Source organism: Bison bison, unplaced genomic scaffold (assembly GCF_000754665.1).
Source record: "Bison bison bison isolate TAMUID 2011002044 unplaced genomic scaffold, Bison_UMD1.0 scf7180017864080, whole genome shotgun sequence".
Lineage (NCBI taxonomy): Eukaryota > Metazoa > Chordata > Mammalia > Artiodactyla > Bovidae > Bison > Bison bison.
Window position 1 is genome coordinate 3,347,068 of NW_011494652.1, and position 16,515 is coordinate 3,363,582.

The 16,515-nt window shown below is 52.5% G+C and overlaps 1 protein-coding gene across 1 annotated transcript in view; it reads right to left on the bottom strand.

Annotated features, from left to right (window-relative positions):
* Positions 1-16,481, bottom strand: part of IGHMBP2 (immunoglobulin mu binding protein 2) — a 24,767-nt gene extending 8,286 nt beyond the window's left edge. The window contains exons 1-8 of the mRNA XM_010837821.1: positions 16,325-16,481; positions 14,219-14,388; positions 11,229-11,412; positions 10,546-10,643; positions 6,918-7,081; positions 5,714-5,914; positions 3,735-3,882; positions 23-197 (exon numbers count right to left, since the gene is read on the bottom strand). Coding sequence (XP_010836123.1) covers positions 23-197; positions 3,735-3,882; positions 5,714-5,914; positions 6,918-7,081; positions 10,546-10,643; positions 11,229-11,412; positions 14,219-14,388; positions 16,325-16,410 — 1,226 coding nt within the window. The 5' untranslated portion in view covers positions 16,411-16,481. The remainder of the gene's footprint in view (positions 1-22; positions 198-3,734; positions 3,883-5,713; positions 5,915-6,917; positions 7,082-10,545; positions 10,644-11,228; positions 11,413-14,218; positions 14,389-16,324) is intronic.
* Between the last annotated feature and the right edge of the window lie 34 nt (positions 16,482-16,515).

Below are 16,515 nucleotides of genomic sequence, written 5' to 3' on the forward strand. Positions count from 1 at the left end.
GTGAGGGGCGGAGGGGTCTCACTTGTGGGAGACGATGGTGGGAGGCAGCTGCTTGTGGTCTCCGGCCAGGATGCACTTCCGGGCCTTCAGCAGGGGGATCCAGCAGCTGGCTTCCAGGGCCTGGGCACACTCGTCGATGACCACCATGTCAAAGTGGCTGTCGGGCAGCAGCTTTAGCGGGCCATCCGCAGAGGCACCTGGTGGAAACCGGAGCCGTGAGCCTTCACAGAGGCGCTGACAGCGGCGGTCACCCCGGAAGAGACCCAACAAGCCACCGGCTCACAGTCTGGCTGCGCGTTAAGGCTTGCACGGTGCGTTTGCCTCTTGGGATGAGGGGCAGCAGGGTGTTCCGGGGCTTGGGGCTCCAGCCCCTGTGTCTAGGTGTGAAGTGGTAAGCCCCAGCCATGGGCCACCCCAACACTTCGCTCACCAAAGTCAATCTCCCTTCTGGGACTGGGACCCCAAAGAAGGCTGCCTTGATTGTAAATACTACTTCTGTGTCATTTTCTGAATTTGGAACTTAGTTAATTCTCTTTTTAGGTACTTTCCTGGACACACGGAACAATTAACTGCTGGGCGAAAATCACCATGTGCCCAAGGACACAAAACCATCACACCCAGTTCCTCCTTCCTGGACACAGAGCGGTTCAGCGGTCCCAGGACTTGGAGGGCCTCCGTCCAACCATCACCTGCCCATGAGCTAAGGGAGCAGGGCTGCAGGGGCGCCCAGGACAAGGAGCCGCTCAGGAAAATCACTGGACAGACAATGACCACAAGGAGAAGAAACAAACCGGGGAAGGGAAGATGACCTGACCTCTAGCATCCCACACAGTACCATTTACAACGGTCAGTCTCCAACAAAAAGTTACAAGACAGACAAGGAAACGAAGTACGGCCACTCCCGGATGAAAAGCGATCAACAGAACCATTCGTGAGGAGGCCCAGATGGCGGACTTGCAAAACACACACTTTAACATCAGCTACTTTAAATGTGTACAAAGAGAAGAAGAAAGCCTTGTCTAACGAGATAAAGGGCTGTCTGAGAATGATGTCCCACCAAGACTATCAATAAAGGGACAGAAATTACCTTTAAAATAAAGCCCCAAACTCATAACATTATAAATCAGTTATACTCTGGTATAAAATAAAAAGAAAAAAATAAATGATTTAAGCCATTAAAAAAAAACACACTCTGCAGTTGAAAACTATGATAGCTGAAATTCACCGGAAGAGCTAAACAGCAGATTTGAACAGGCAGAGCAACCAACAAACTTGAACTCAAGCCAGTGGAATTATTCAGTCAGAGAAACAGAACAAAAAAATAACGAAGGGCAATGCCCAGCACCTCGGAGACCCACAGGACACCATCAAGGGCACCAGCGAGCACATCCCAGGAGCCCGAGAAGGAAAGGAGAGAGAAAGGGGCCAAAAGAGTACTGGAAAAATAATGGAATTTGGAAGCTTCGCGAATCTGATGAAAAAACAGCACACAGACCTAGAGGACTCAACAAACTCCGAGTGGTTACCCAGAGGGAGCCACGGGCAGACTCGTCAGTCAAGCTGCCGGAAGACAGAGAAAGCGGGGCTCCATCACGTACAGCGGATCCTCAGAGACTGACACCGCCGCCGTCTCATGAGAAACCGCGGAGGCAGAGCGTAGGGGCGGCACGTTCGTACACCTCGGTCAGCCGAGAACTCTGTCTCCAACAGGACAGTCCCTCAAAAACAGAGGAGAGAAAAGGTACGCCCAGGTGAAGAAAGCTGAGACCTGTCCTTCGAGAAACACTAAAGAGAGTCCTTCAGGGTGACATGAAGGATGCTAGAGAGGAACGCAAATTTACAGAAGAAACAGAAGGCACCAGGAAAGGCAACGACGCGGGGAAGTGTAATAGACAGCGTGACGGTGTTAGTGCAATGCTGTTTTCGTCCTGTCTGATCTGAAAGACAACCGGACAAAGCAAGGATTACAGAGTAAATCAGAAGCTGGGCTCTGCTCCTGAGAGGCTGCAGCAGACAGACCCTCAGGGCCGCCCACCCAATCCCAATCCTGGCCTCCTAGCAGTCACACCCCGCATAGCCCCTTCCCTGAAGTGTGGGTCAGACCCGGGCCTTGCTTCCAGCCAACAGAATACGGCCAAGGTGATGGGGGGTTCATGTCATGGTGATGTTACCAAAGACTGTAACCCAGCTTGCCAGAACACTCTCTTACTCACTGGCTTTTAAGAATCAAGTGGCCACGTCAGAAAGGCCTAAAGCCGCTGAACGTGGTCTCCAGCTGGACTGGCTGTTTTTATACCAAAGCAGATGTCAGAAGGCTTCCCAGGGGGCTCAGGGGTAAAGGATCCACTGCAGCGCAGAAGAGACAAGAGACAAGAGTTCAATCCCTAGGTTGGGAAGATCCCCTGGAGGAGGGCATGGCAACCCGCTCCAGTATACTGGCCTGGAGAATCCCATGGACAGAGAAGCCTGGCGGGCCACAGTCCATGGGGTCGCAAAGAGTCGGACACAACTGAACGACTAAATAATAATGTTTCAAAAAAGAGAACATACTAGGGATAACGAAGGTCGTTTCAGAATGATAAATTGGTTAATTAATAAAGAGAACATAACATTCAAACCCCTAATAAGAGAGCTATGGAGGACACGGGGTGAACACTGACAGAACTCCAAGAGGAAACAGACGTACGATTACAGCTGATTTCAACACCCCTCTCTCGGCAAGTGACAGGATGAGAAGACAGGAAGTCAGTAAGGATGCTGACAGGAAACTTCAACAAAACCAGGGAACGCTTTCCTTTCAAATGTGTACTGAACACTCACAAAGACCATGTTCTGGACCATGAAACAAATCTCGATGAAATGATCCAAGTTGTACACAGTATATCGTCTGCCCACATGGAATTAAATGAGAAATCAACCACAGGAAGACATCTGGAAAATCCCCAAATATATGGAAAGAGAATGACACAATTCTAAATAACCGTGGGTCAAAAAAGAAAAGGGAAATGAGACGGTATTTCACAATGAATGAAAATGCAAACACGCACGTTAGAAGTTACGGGATGCCATGGAAATAGTGCACGGGGAAACACTCATAACACTAAATGCCTACAACACAGAGATGACGGTCTCAAATCAATACAAACCAAAGCCCTCCCCTTCCATGTGAAGAAAAGAGAGACTGAAGAGCAAATTAAACCCAGGCGAGCAGACAGAGAGAAATCATATGAACCAGTACGGAGATCAGTGCAACAGAAAACAGGAAAACAACAGAGAGAGCTGCCGACACCAAAAGCTGGCGCTGTGAGATCGCTAAAATTAATATCCTTCTTGCCAGAAGATCAGAGGAAAAAAAATAGGATGCAAGTTACCAATCTCAGAAGTGAAAGAGGTAACATTGTCACAAATGCTACAGATATTTTTTTAAATGATAAGGGGTTATTATGAACAATTTTATGCCTGGGAATTGAAAGACTTAAACACACAAACTCCTTGAAAGACACAAGCTCTTTTGAGAAGAGACACCCTGAATATTCTACGACAATTAAGGAAACTGAATTTGCAATTAAAAACCTCCTGAGAAAAAAACTCCAGACCCAGGGGGCTCCACTGGTGCATTCTACCAGATTTTAGACACCTCTATGAAACGCTCTCAGAAAGCGGAGGAAGCGGGCACACTCCCCACCTCCGTGGGGCGCCGAGGCGGGCGGGGCAGTGGACGCAGGGCCCCTCACCCGTGTTTGTGGCGAGGACCACATTGGCCGCCGCCAGGCTCTCCAGCATGGCTGCCTCCTCCCTGTCCTTCAGCTCCTTCCTCAGCAGCTTGATTTCATCTCGAAAATTACTCTTCTCTCTCTTATCCTGGGTCTTTCTGTTTTTCGCCTACGAAGAAAAGGAAAGATAGTAATTCTGACTCAACTTTGCTTTTTTTAGCTCCTTTTAATTCACAAAGCACTTTTATTTATCAGCAATTGGTGCACTTCCCTAAGGTCCTTCAAAGGTGATAAAAAGTCCAAAGTCTCGGGACTTGCCTAGTGCTCCAGGGGCTAGGGCTCTGTGTGCCCAGCACAGCAGGCCTGGGTTCGATCCCTGGTGAGGGAGCTAGGGTCCACGCGCCACAACTAAAGATCCTGTGCCTCAACGAAGACCCAGCACAGCCAAAGAAATACATTATATATTTTTTTAAAGTCTTTCTTCAAAGAGCAACAGATCCACGTAGGTGACGTCCTGACTGGCCTCAGGGCCCTCAAAGCCACTGTCAGCTGTGCAGGGAGAGGCCGGGGGGAGAGCGTGGGGCCCCAGAGAACAGTAAACTCAGCCCAGGGGAGCTGGCCCCGCCCTGCAGACATCAGCAGTGCTCCCGGGGAAGAAACGGCGCCCGCTGCTGCAGGACTGGGTTTCGGTGGTCTACACAGAGGGAGGCGGAGCTCCTCTCAGTTTTCCACACTCGTCAGGAGAGGAAAATATTTGCTTCAGCCCCTAAATGTTCACCTAGACCTTGACTTACTTCCACACTCAAAAGACACATAACCCCTTCCTTATTTGTGGTTTCTACTTGGAAAGGATTTCGGGAGGAGTGACAAGAGGGACGCCTACCTTACAGAGAGGAGAACCTAAAAGCACAGATTTAAAAAGGACCGAGAGGGCCTTCCGCGGCTGTCCAGTGGGTAAGACTGTGCTCGCTCCCAGTGCAGGGGGCACGGGTTTGATCCCTGGTTGGGGAACTAAGATCCCACATGACCTGCAGCTCAGCCGAAAAATTAAAAAATAATCAGGAACAAGAAAATGAAGCCATCCATGCGTGGTGGCATGGATCACATCAGTGCTGTCCTCCAGCGTCTTTAACCCTGAGTGACCCTGCGAGTGCCCTGTCTGCCCCCGGAGTCCCCACTACCCTGTGGGCCTCGGAGAAGGCCGAGTCTCCACGCCAGCCCTGTGAGGCCTGGACACAAGGAGGTGGGCTGGCGGTGAGCAAACACAGGGCGGACGTGCGACCGAGGGGATCGGGGCGTGGGGGACGCGTAAACTAGAGAGCCAAAGAGCTGGAAAGTTCTAGAAACTCCACTTCCCACTGACCTATCAGCTACCAAGTTCTTTCTCACAAGGATTACATTCCACTTTTTTGCTTTTTCTTTCTGGCTAAGCTGGGTCTTCGTTGCTGTGCGTGGGCTTTTCATCGTGGTGGCTTCTCCTGCTGGGGAGCTCAAGAGCTCAGCTCCGGGCTCGAGCACACATGGTCAACAGCTGCGGTGCACACGGGCTTGTCGCTCCGCAGCACGTGGGGCCTTCCCGGACCCCTGCTCTGGCAGGTGGGTTCCTAACCACCACACCAGCCGGGAAGCCCCTACAGTGTGTTTTATATTAATGGACTGAAAAATTAGGGAGGATGCATATTTTCTGAGTTTTACTTTGGGCTTGCTTTTTTTTTTTTCCTTGCCATTATTATCCAGCCAACATGCCAGACACAAGGAGCCCTTAGAGCAATGTTTCCTGCACAACAACTGCTCGCCTCTTCATGAAACCACCCTGAAGACAGTGAGTCCCCATTTGGTGCTGAGCACAGGCCTGCAGCAGATACGGGCAGGCCCAATGTTTCAGGCTGGTCTGTGACTCAGCGAAGGCCAGAGAAACCCAGGAGGATGCCACTCACTCCTGGCAAAGACCGCAGATCAGAGAGCCACACGAGGAGCAGACACAGCCAAGAGCTACTCACCCAGGCCTGGTCGATGTCCCTCCTGATGTCGGCCACGATCCGGGCGCTGTCGCTGCGCGCTAAGACCGCGTCCAGCGAGTGCTGCTGGATGGAGTCCAGGAGGCGGGCTGGGTGGCCGAGGCGGAGAATCCTCTGCTTCCACTGGGCCAGCCGCTCCACCAAGTTGTCCACAGCGACGTTAGAGGGTGCACAGCACAGAACCTGGGGGGCACAGCTCGAGCTCGGCTTGGGGGTTTCTTTCTAAATGAAATCACCTAAGTTTACATTACAACAAGTGGGAAGTCCTAAGGTTAAAGAGAGAAGGGTGGAGCGTGTACAGCTGGTGACGTTATGGGGCAAACATCCGGCTGTGAGGACTGGTGCAGATGACCTGACGGACATGCCACCACACACGGACACGACATCTGGGTTCTAGACCTGAGGTCGAAAGAACCTACGGGGCTACCGAAGACCAGAGAAGCTGACCGGCAACCAGAAGGAAAGGCCTCAAAGTGTCCTGGGATGGTCAGTCAGGGCCAGGACACCCGTCTCTCTGAGGACTGAAGGAGCAAACGCTGCAAAGGCTTAGACGGGTGCCTGGTTCATAAGAAGGACCCAGGGAACATCGACCTACAGATCTTGACTGTTACTGCTCCAGTTCTTATCCTTATCCAATATTTATGACCCAGCAAGGTAGCAAGCGCTTCACGTGCTCAGAATCCATGATAACTCGTGTTGAGGGTAAAAGAGCCTCTCTCAACCGTTAACAACCTAAGTGCAAGGTAACACACACCATCGCATCCCACATCTCAGGAACCGGGAACCTGCCATCTGCACAACTAACGGGACTCTTGAATTAACCAAAAAAGGTCTGTCTCCCGTGACTGGCCGCAGGGCCTTCTCCTGAAGGTCACAGACGGGCCGGGTCACCTGCATGCCCAGCAGGGGCCTGAGCACACAGCACGGGTGCTGAGCGGGTGGCTCCTGGACTGTGGCCCGGCGGACAGTGCCCCAGGCCTCCCCAGTCCAGACCCACAGCCCCGAGGACAAGCCCACACCCCCAGCGCTGTCAGACACCAACAGGGGCACAGCCTAGCGGTCAGTCAGTAAACACCTGGGAACGTTCCTACCCGAGTCCTGGAACCTGGCTGGGGCCCTTCAGGGGCCTGCGAGCGCGGCAGACCCGAGTGACAGGTGTCTGTGGGGACGCGGTGCCCACGCCCACCTTTGAGCCCCGTTTCACAGCTTGAAGGATGATCTCCACCACGGTGGTGGTCTTCCCAGTGCCCGGGGGCCCGTGGATAATGGCGAGTTCCTTCTGGGACAGCGCGAACAGGACCGCTTCCTGCTGGGAGGCGTCCAGGGCGGGGTTGCAGAAGGTCAGCGGGGCTGCGGGACAAGCGACAGTGAGGCTCCGGCCCCCCGTGACCCAGTGCCGTTCCCTCAACCCCACCCTGATGGAAATACAGGATGTCGTGTGACAGGGAGAGAGCTGGTCCTCCCCTGGGTCAGCAGGCAACACAAAGTCAACCTGCGTGGTTTTCAGAAGTCTTCCCCTGGACAGGAATCCACAGGCCTGTGTGCAGGCTCCTGGGGGACCGTCCCCGGCCGCCCGCCGCTGCTCCGGCACGCACAGCCTGCAGTGTTCACCACCTGTCCCTTTACTGACAAAGGCGGCCAACTCACGCTCCAGAAAAACAGATTCCTGGGAAGTAAATGTCTCTTAGAACATATCTGTTCCCACCCTAGTGCTCCTTTTTAGGCGCCCATAAAACAAAAGCAAACAATGAAAAAGAATCACTAGCAGATCCAGGATGGTATTTCTAATCTGAATCTTCCATAAGCGAGACCGACAACCTGCTTCGTAAGCTCTGTGCTCAGAGCCAGTGCCGCTGTGTCCAGCCCCGAGTCCACAGCCTCCAGCCCACACTGCCCACTGCGGAGATGACGGTGCTGGCTGACCGCGCGGGCACAGGGGGCTGATGGGCAAGCCTGAAACACTTGCAGGCAGCATGGGAACCTGGCAGCCAGAGCTCCTGCGTGCGTCCTGGCCCGCCACGCCGCGCCCCTGCTCCCCTGGACGCCGGGTACAACCAGGGCAGGCGTGCAGCTGTAAACACAGCAAGGACAGTGCTCACTTCCTTCCCAGCTCAGAGCAGCCTCTCATTACCTGACCGGCAGAAATAAAATCTTCTTTGAGAAAACTGACAGGCTCTAATTGTGTATGTATGGCTCTTGTTGTTTGCTTGCTAAGTCGTGTCCCACTCTTTTACGACCCCATGGACTGTAGCCCTCCATGCTCTTCTGTCCATGGAATTCTCCAGGCAACAATACTGGAGTGGGTTGCCATTCCCTTCTCCAGGGGACCTTCCCAACCCAGGGATCGAACCCAGATCTCCTGCACTGGCAGGCAGATTCTTCACCACTGAGCCACCAGGGAAGCCCAGAAACAAAATCTCATTTAAATGTGCTTTCAGAATTTGAGAAAGTATTGGGCTGGCCAAAAAGTTCATAAGATGTTACAGAAAAACCTGAACAACTTTTTTGGCCAACCTCATAGGAAGCAGCCCTGAGCTTACAGACAACACTGCCAGGGTATCAGCCCAAGTGTGACAGGAGGAGGGCGTGGGGTGGCCCTTGCATTAGAACCCCTGAAGAGATGTTGCATAAACCGCAAGTCCAACATCTGGAGAACTGTTCAGTGAAGGGCAGCTGCTTGACGAGGTAACAAACCCCTCTCAAAATGAGGTTTTCCCAGACACTGAAGGGGATGAGAGAGTGCACAGACCAGCGTGAGAACAGTGGGTGTGTGTGGGGGGTGTGTGTGTGTGTGTGTCTAAGTGAAAGAAACACCCTATCTACATGGATGTGGAAAAACAGCTATCTGAATACACACGCCCGTCAGTGAGGCTACTCTATGTGACACGTGTTTTGGTGATTTCCCCCCTCTTGTTTATACGCTACTTTATTTCCAAATGTTCTGTGACTAACACATGTCACACTTACAATCAGATATAAGCTGTCCTCAATTTGAAAGACACAGAAAAAATAATCAGATGTATTGAGGACTGAGATTCTTCAAACCATAAAAAACTGCCATCAGGCATAAAGCACTGGGTTGGCCAAAAGGTTTGTTCACACCCTACAGGTGTGGTGGAAACTAGCACCATCGCTGCTGTCTCAGGGAACAGAGGTGCCCGGGTCGTAGCCGGCATCCAGGGGAGCAGGCACATGCAGGCGCTCTGGCTCAGAGGCTCCGATGCAAGCGTGTTTCAGTCCAGTCTGTCGGGGTAGCACCCTGCGCCCATGGCGTCAGCGTGGCATCTCTGTAGTGGACGCCTCGGTAGAGACTGTGGATGTTACGTTTTCCATAACACTGTATGTTGCTGTCGCTGTTGTTCGCTTGCTAAGTTGTGTCCGACTCCTTACAACACCATGGACTGCAGCACACCAGGCCCCTCTGTGCTCCACGATCTCCTGAGTTTCCTCAAACTCATGTCCATTGAGTCGATGATGCCATCCAACCATCCTATCCTCTGTTGCCCCGTTCTCATTTTGCCCTCAATTTTTCCAAGCATCACGGTCTTTTCCAATGAGTCGGGCCTTTGCATCAGGTGGCCAAAGTACTGGAGCTTCAGCCTCAGCATCAGCGCTTCCAGTGAATATTCACAGCTGACTTCCTTTAGGACTGACTGGTTGACCTCCTTGCAGTCCAGGGGCTCTCAGGGCTCTCCTCCACACCACAGCTTGAAAGCATCAGCTCTTTGACACTCAGTCTTCTTTGTGGTCCAGCTCTCACATCCACATGTGACTACTGGAAAACCACAGGTTTGACTAGATGGACCCTTGTTGGCAGCGTGATGTCTCTGCTTTATAAAACACTGTCTAGGTGTGACATAGCTTTTCGTCCAAGGAGCAAGAGTCTTTTAAAATTTTGTGGCTGCAGTCACCATCTGCAGTGATTTTGGAGCCCCCGCCAAAAAAAGTCTGTCACTGTTTCCATTGTTTCCCCATCTATTTGCCATGAAGTGATGGGACTGGATGACATGATCTTCATTTTTTGAATGCTCAATTTTAAACCAGCTTTTTCACTCTCCTCTTTCACCTTCATCAAGAAGTACTATAGTTCCTCTTTACTTTTTTGCCGTTAAAGTGGTATCATCTGCATATCTGAGGTTCTTGATATTTCTCCCAGCAGTCTTGATTTTAGCTTGTGATTCACCTAGTCCAGCATTTCACATGATGTACTGTGCATAAGTCAAATAAGCAAGGTGACAATATACAGCCTTGATGTACTCCTTTTCCAAATTTGAACCAGTCCATTGCTCTATGTCCAGTTCTAACTATGGCTTCTTGTCCTGCATACAGGTTTCTCAGGGGGCAGGTAAGGTAGTCTGGTATTCCCATCTCTTTAAGAGTGGGAATTTTTATTACACAGCTTGTTGTGATCCACATAGCCAAAGGCTTTAGCATAGTCAATGAGTAACACCTTATGGAAAAACCCAAACGAATCTTTGGGCCAACCCAATATGATCAGCCATCCTCTGTTCTCTCAGGTCGCTGACACAGAAGAAATATCCTCCCCCTTCAAAATGAAATACTCAGATACATTAGAAACAGCATTATTTAAAAAAACAACAGAATGAGCCACTTCTTTGACACTGTGTGCAGGCAACTGACTTGTTCAAGAAAGTGACACAAAGAAATTTATAAAAAGACACTAAATTAGACTTCTCCCCGAGCATTTGCAAACTCTTGTTAAAATCGTCCAAGATCGCACTGGTCACGGTCACACCGGTCACGACAGTACCCATAGTGACTTCAATCAGGAAAGGAAAATCAAGAGCTCTTACGCATCTCGCTGGGAGGACTGGGGTCCGATGCGCCGAAGAGGACCTCTATGAGTGAGGACGCAGGGCCAGCGTGATGCTTCTTTAGGGAAATCAGAGCTCTGCCAAGGGACGGGGAAAATGAGGAGCTTAGAGACAAACAGGACTAACACGGCGCCTGGGGCCCCCGCAACACCGCCGCCACTGCCCACCATCTCCCACAGTGCTGTGTGCTCAGCTGCTCAGTCATGTCCAGCTCATTATGACCACATGGACTGGAGCCCACCAGGCTCCTCTGTCCATGGAGATTCATTCTCCAGGCAAAAATACTGGAGTGAGTTGCCATTTCCTCCTCCAGGGGATCTTCCCAACTCAGGGATCGAACCCAGGCCTCCTACACTGCAGGCAGATTCTTTACCATCTGAGCCACCAGGGAAGCCCGCCATCTCCCTCAAGGGGCATGCAACCAACCCCAGACCCCAGGTGCTTGCCATCTTCTCCAGCAGGAATGAGATATGTTTAGGGAAAATGTTACGTGTGATTTCCGGAGAAGGCAATGGCAACCCACTCCAGTATTCCTGCCTGGAGAATCCCAGGCGCGGGGGAGCCTGGTGTGCTGCCGTCTATGGGGTCGCACAGAGTCAGACACGACTGAAGCGACTTAGCAGCAGCAGCAGTACGTGTGATTTCCAGTTACGTATGCTTACTTTTTCAGTCGCTTGTAAGTCACGTCGTTGGCAAGCTTCAACAATCTGTAGGAATGCTCTTGGTCCAAACTCAGCTGGGAATCGTGGGACTCATCAAAGGCCACGGTGACCGCTTTCTGGGTGATGCGGGTCAGGATCCCAGTGGCCAGCTGACCGCTTTCGTCATACAGACCCACGATGTCACCTGCAGGAGCAAAGACCGGTTACGTAAACGCTGAACAAAGTTAAACAAGAATTACTTCATTCAACAAACGCCAGCACATTTCAACTACTGTAACTGTTACTTTCATTAGAAATGAAGTTGGTAGCAGCAAAAAAAAAATACTTCTAACTCACATAACATAATTAAATTCACTTGCACGAAATGAACTGTTTAACACAAACATGACAGTCAGTAAGATATTTAAAGTCTTCCTCTGCGCCTGGCACTGTTCTGGGCGCTGGTCTGTATCAGGAATAAATCACAGTCCCTGCCCTCACTTTGGGAGGAGGGAAGCAAACAGAACCACCTGGCGGGGTCGGCGCCAAGGGCTTCAGTGAGAAGACGGGCAGAGTGAGCACGGGGTCACTGCAGGGCATGTGGGACGGGCCGCTCTGCGGGGAGACAGGTAAGCAGGGCAGGCCCTGAGCAGTGGCCACAGGAGCTCACCTGGGGGAGAGCACTCGAGGTGGAAAGGGAACACTGCTGAAGGAGGGAAGGGGGTGCTGTCCACTCAGCTGGGCCTCCCGCCCCTATGACAGCTCTGGTGACTCAGCCTCCACCAGGCGAGTCTGAGGGGCACGGGGCACTCGACCCATACTCAAGCGAATCAGGGCTTCACATGCCCCTTGGGGATAAGCCTGGGGCCAATCGGAGCCTGAGACTTTTGCCCGGGCAAGCTGGAAGGAGGCCCTCACCCTTCCCCGCTAGACCAGAAACCAGAGAAGACGGACAGGCTGCAGATGCCACCCCATGGGGCCTGAGAAGGAGCCAAGCCAGAAGAGGGCGAAGCCAAGACACAGAGAGGAGCTGGGCCCAGGCGACCCCTCTGAGCCCAGGGCCACCTTCCAGTGACCGCAGCCCACGCGCCCCTTCCTGCCCAAGCCCGCCAGGCTCAGCACTCTGTCCCGTGAACACCAACAGTTCTGCCCAAACCAGAGTCCATGTGGAGATTCAGCCAGAGCCCCCACGTACTCACACCCCCTTTATCCTGAGTCAGAGTCCACACCACACATCAACCAGGTACCAGGCGTGATTTCAGTCCAGACCTATTTTCCTTCTAGGAAACGGGTTTCATCTGTACCTTGAATCTGTCCTGTCTCCCTCCCCACTTCTAAAGACAGAGGAGGTGGCAGCAGTCCCCTGCCTGGGCGCAAGGTCTGGTTCTGTGCATGGGGTGGGGGAGTCTCCGTGGGCTGAGTGCTGGGGCTCCAACCCCACTGCGCCTTCCCCACCAGCCGCCCTGGTGGGCCCCACATTGCAGAGTTCACATCTCTAAGCTACAGAGCCTTAAAACTGCTCCGCAGAAGATGGAAACCTAACATCCAACCTGACCTATGTCTGATCGGGAGCTGTAGCAACACATCAGATTTCAGATCTGTGCTTTTCCACCTAAAGGACCACCCTCCTCCAACTTTCTGTGTATCAGTTACTCATCAACCTCGAAGGTCCTGCCCTCCACAGCACTTCTTAACTGAACATAATACATTTTCCCTTTGGTTTGCAGAGTTTACAAACGCCCAGCAGGGACATTCGGTCCTGCCCACTTAATCCTGATGGTAAGGCCGAAAGCTCAACTGTCTTTAGAGGACAGATGACTTGACTCCTGGCCCCTCAGCAACATACTGTGTAAGATCTGACCCTGACCATCAGCTTCCCCTCCTCCCATCTGTCTCCAAATGCAGCCAGGATTCCAACAAGCGGGGGGCAAGAGGCCAGAAAGTCAAAATATGAAACCAACAAACCCTGTCATCACCAAATCAGGGCCGAGAGACTTTTCCAGAGAAAGTGCAGTGCTTGGCAGTGCTGCCGTCTCCGTTTCCAGGTCTGATTGAAAACGAGAGTCCCAGGTGTGAGGTTAAGAAGCTTCTTCAAACTGCCCCTTCTTTCCAACACAGCTGCCACAAGTTTAGCCAAAGTATCCTTAGTACAAGGAAGGTCTGGGACTACACAGCTATGGACAACGAGCCGTCTGGTCCGGGGCTACGGGGAGGGGAGGCGGCGGGAGGTTCAGGAGGGAGGGGACGTATGTCTACCTACGGCTGATCCATGCTGATGCATGGCAGAAGCAACGCAACATTAGAAAGTGATTACCCTGCAATTAAAAATAAAATTTAAACAAAGAAATACATATACTGTGATATTACGGGAAAAAAAAACAAGAAGCGAGAGTCACGTGTAACCTTACATCTTCTCACGGCTACGTTTGTGTGTTGTTGTGTGCGTGTGCTAAGTCATGTCCAACTCTTTGTGACACCATGGACTGTAGCCTGCCAGGCTCCTCTGTTCATGGGATTTCTCAGAAAAGAATACTAGAGTGGGCTGCCATTTTCTTCTCCAGGGAATCTTCCCAACCTAGGGATCGAACCCATGCCTCCTGCATTGGCAGGCTGGTTCTTTACCACGGAGTCACCTGGGAAGCCACATTAACAACCAAAAAGAAACAGGCAATTTTAACAGTAGCTTACTTAATCCGATATGTGAAAAATATTTTCATTTCCAAACACGATTGGTAGTCATAGAAATCACTCTCTTTTTTTTACAGCACTAAATCTTCAAAATCTCTTGTGCATTTTACATGGGCAGGAATCACCAGCCATATTTCAGCTGTTCAGCTGGTGTCTGCTGGTCTGGACAGTGCCGATCTAAACCACCAGAAAGCCTCATAACTGCTGGAGAGTTCTCCACTGCAATGCTTTATTCCCTAGCTGGTCCTATGTGACTAGATCTTTACAACCCACATCTGAAGACTGCAATATTCAACACACACCCTTGTCAACAAGGTACACACCGGAAGTAAAGCTGTTACTAGGAAGCACAGCTGCAGACACGCATCTCCTGGGCTCGAGGGTAATGAGCAGCCGTCCGTACAGCCCGGTCCGCTGGCTGGATACCTGCAGCTTCAGCAAACAGACGCCTCGGCTCTGGAGTTCCTTCAGAGAGACATTTTCCTGCCAGGATCTGGGAAACACCCAATGTTGAGACTTCAGTATTTGTATTTTACCAGTTTTTACTTCCAAACGTGCAGGAGGAACAGAGGAAGTCTATGCACTGCTGCTGCTGCTGCTGCTGTGTCACTTCAGTCGTGTCCGACTCTGTGCGACCCCACAGACGGCAGCCCACCAGGCTCCCCCATCCATGGGATTCTCCAGGCAAGAACACTGGAGTGGGTTGCCATTTCCTTCTCCAATGCAGGAAAGTGAAAAGTGAAAGTGAAGTCGTTCAGTCGTGTCTGACTCTTAGCGACCCCATGGACTGCAGCCCACCAGGCTCCTCCGTCCATGGGATTTTCCAGGCAAGAGTACTGGAGTGGGATGCCTTCTCCCAAGTCTATGCACAGGAAACTCCAAACCTGCTCCTCTCAAACCTGTTCCTCCTACAGCCGCCCATGCCCTCCTCGCGGTGCCCCCACTCACCTTTGCCTTCTCTCCTGGGCCCTGTGAGTCACTGTCCCACCAGGCACCCCCATTTGTACCCAGAATCCACTCCTGCACCCTCACTGCCAAGGGCCATCCTCTGCCCAAGAATATAAAATAAGAGGGACTCCTCTGGCCATTCAGCAGTGAAGACTGTGCTTCCAATTCAGGAGGCAGAGGTTCAACCCCCAGTTGGGGAATTAAGATCCCACGTGCAGCTTGTCACACTCACACACACACACACACACACACACACACACACATAAAACTATAATACAAGCTTCTTCCCCAGGTCCTTTTCAATTGGACCCCTGTGCATCTTTCCACGGGTGCTTACTCTGTACTCCCGTCGGTGCTGAGCCCTTGACTTTTAGATCACTGCATCCCCACCTCACTGGTTTGCTGTAAGGATGATCTCATTTTACAGACAAGATGACTAAGGCTGCAAAGTCACCCAGCCATAAATGATGGAGCCCGGATTCCACTGAGGACAACAGGAGTCCCCACTCTCAATCATCATAATCAAAAACTTCTAAATCAAATCCTCTCCACTTAGGCAGCACAGTAGTTGAGTACAAACATCAGCCCGCGTGACCTCAAATCCTGGCTCACCCTGTGTTACCTGGGGCAAGCGACTTAACTTCTCCATTCCAGCCTCCTTAGACCCAAGATGAGAATCGGTTACCGTAGTAACCAATTTCCCAGAGTTGATGCGGGGTTTACAGCGACTGATGCCTGTGGAGTGCTTTTACACGCCTCAATAAATGTCAGCTCTCAGTTTCAGCCTTAGGGGTAAAAGCCCGACGTTTTCAGGGCTCCAGTCCTGGCTGCAGGGGTGCGCTGCTTTCCCACATCTCCTCCAGGAAACTCCTCCCCCACAAACTCTTTAACCCCTATTCTTCTGTAAGCTGTGCTCAGGCACCACCGCCTCCAGGAAGCCATCCGCCGCTAAGGCTTCGCAGAGTCGGCGGTCCTTCCCTCACCCCCTCCACTGCATTCGGCCTGCACACACAGCTCAGCACCTGTCAGGCTGGAAGCGGGCCGTTCGCGCCCCCGCCGGCCCCTTCTGCTCACACCGGTCGCCCGGGGCCCATTATCAACCACTCCGTCCCATTCGAGGCCCGGCACGGAACAGGCGCAAGCACTGACGGGGGGAAGAGGAGGGAAGAGGGCGGAGAACACGATGGGGATGGAAGTGGGGAGACAGGCTGGGCCCCCGCGGCAAAGTTCAGAGGGGCACTTCAGGGGGAGAAGACCCTTCCAAGGGGGTCCCCAAAACGGAACGGGCGCCCCGGAGAGTGAAGAGGCTTCCATCCCTGGAGGCGGCCAAGCCCCCTTCACAGTCAGGAGGGCAAATCCCGGCCCTAAGCTTGTCAGGCCGAGCCCCCGGAGGCTTCATGTGTGGGGTCTCAGCTGGGAGAGGAGGGGGCCCTGGGGGAGCCGCCGGGCCGACCCCGAGAGGCCCGGGTCGGCGGCCGTACCTGCGCTCCTCGACCTCCGCGTCTCTCTCGAGCTCCAGCAGTTCCAACTGCTTGGTCACGAAGCTCTCCACAGGTGTCGAGGCCATGGCCGCAGTCCGGCCCGGGCCCAGAGCCGCGGAGGTCCGGCTGCTGCGCGCGGCGCTGCTCCCGGCCGGACCCGGTGCGTCGACGCACCAGGTCCGGCCGGGAGC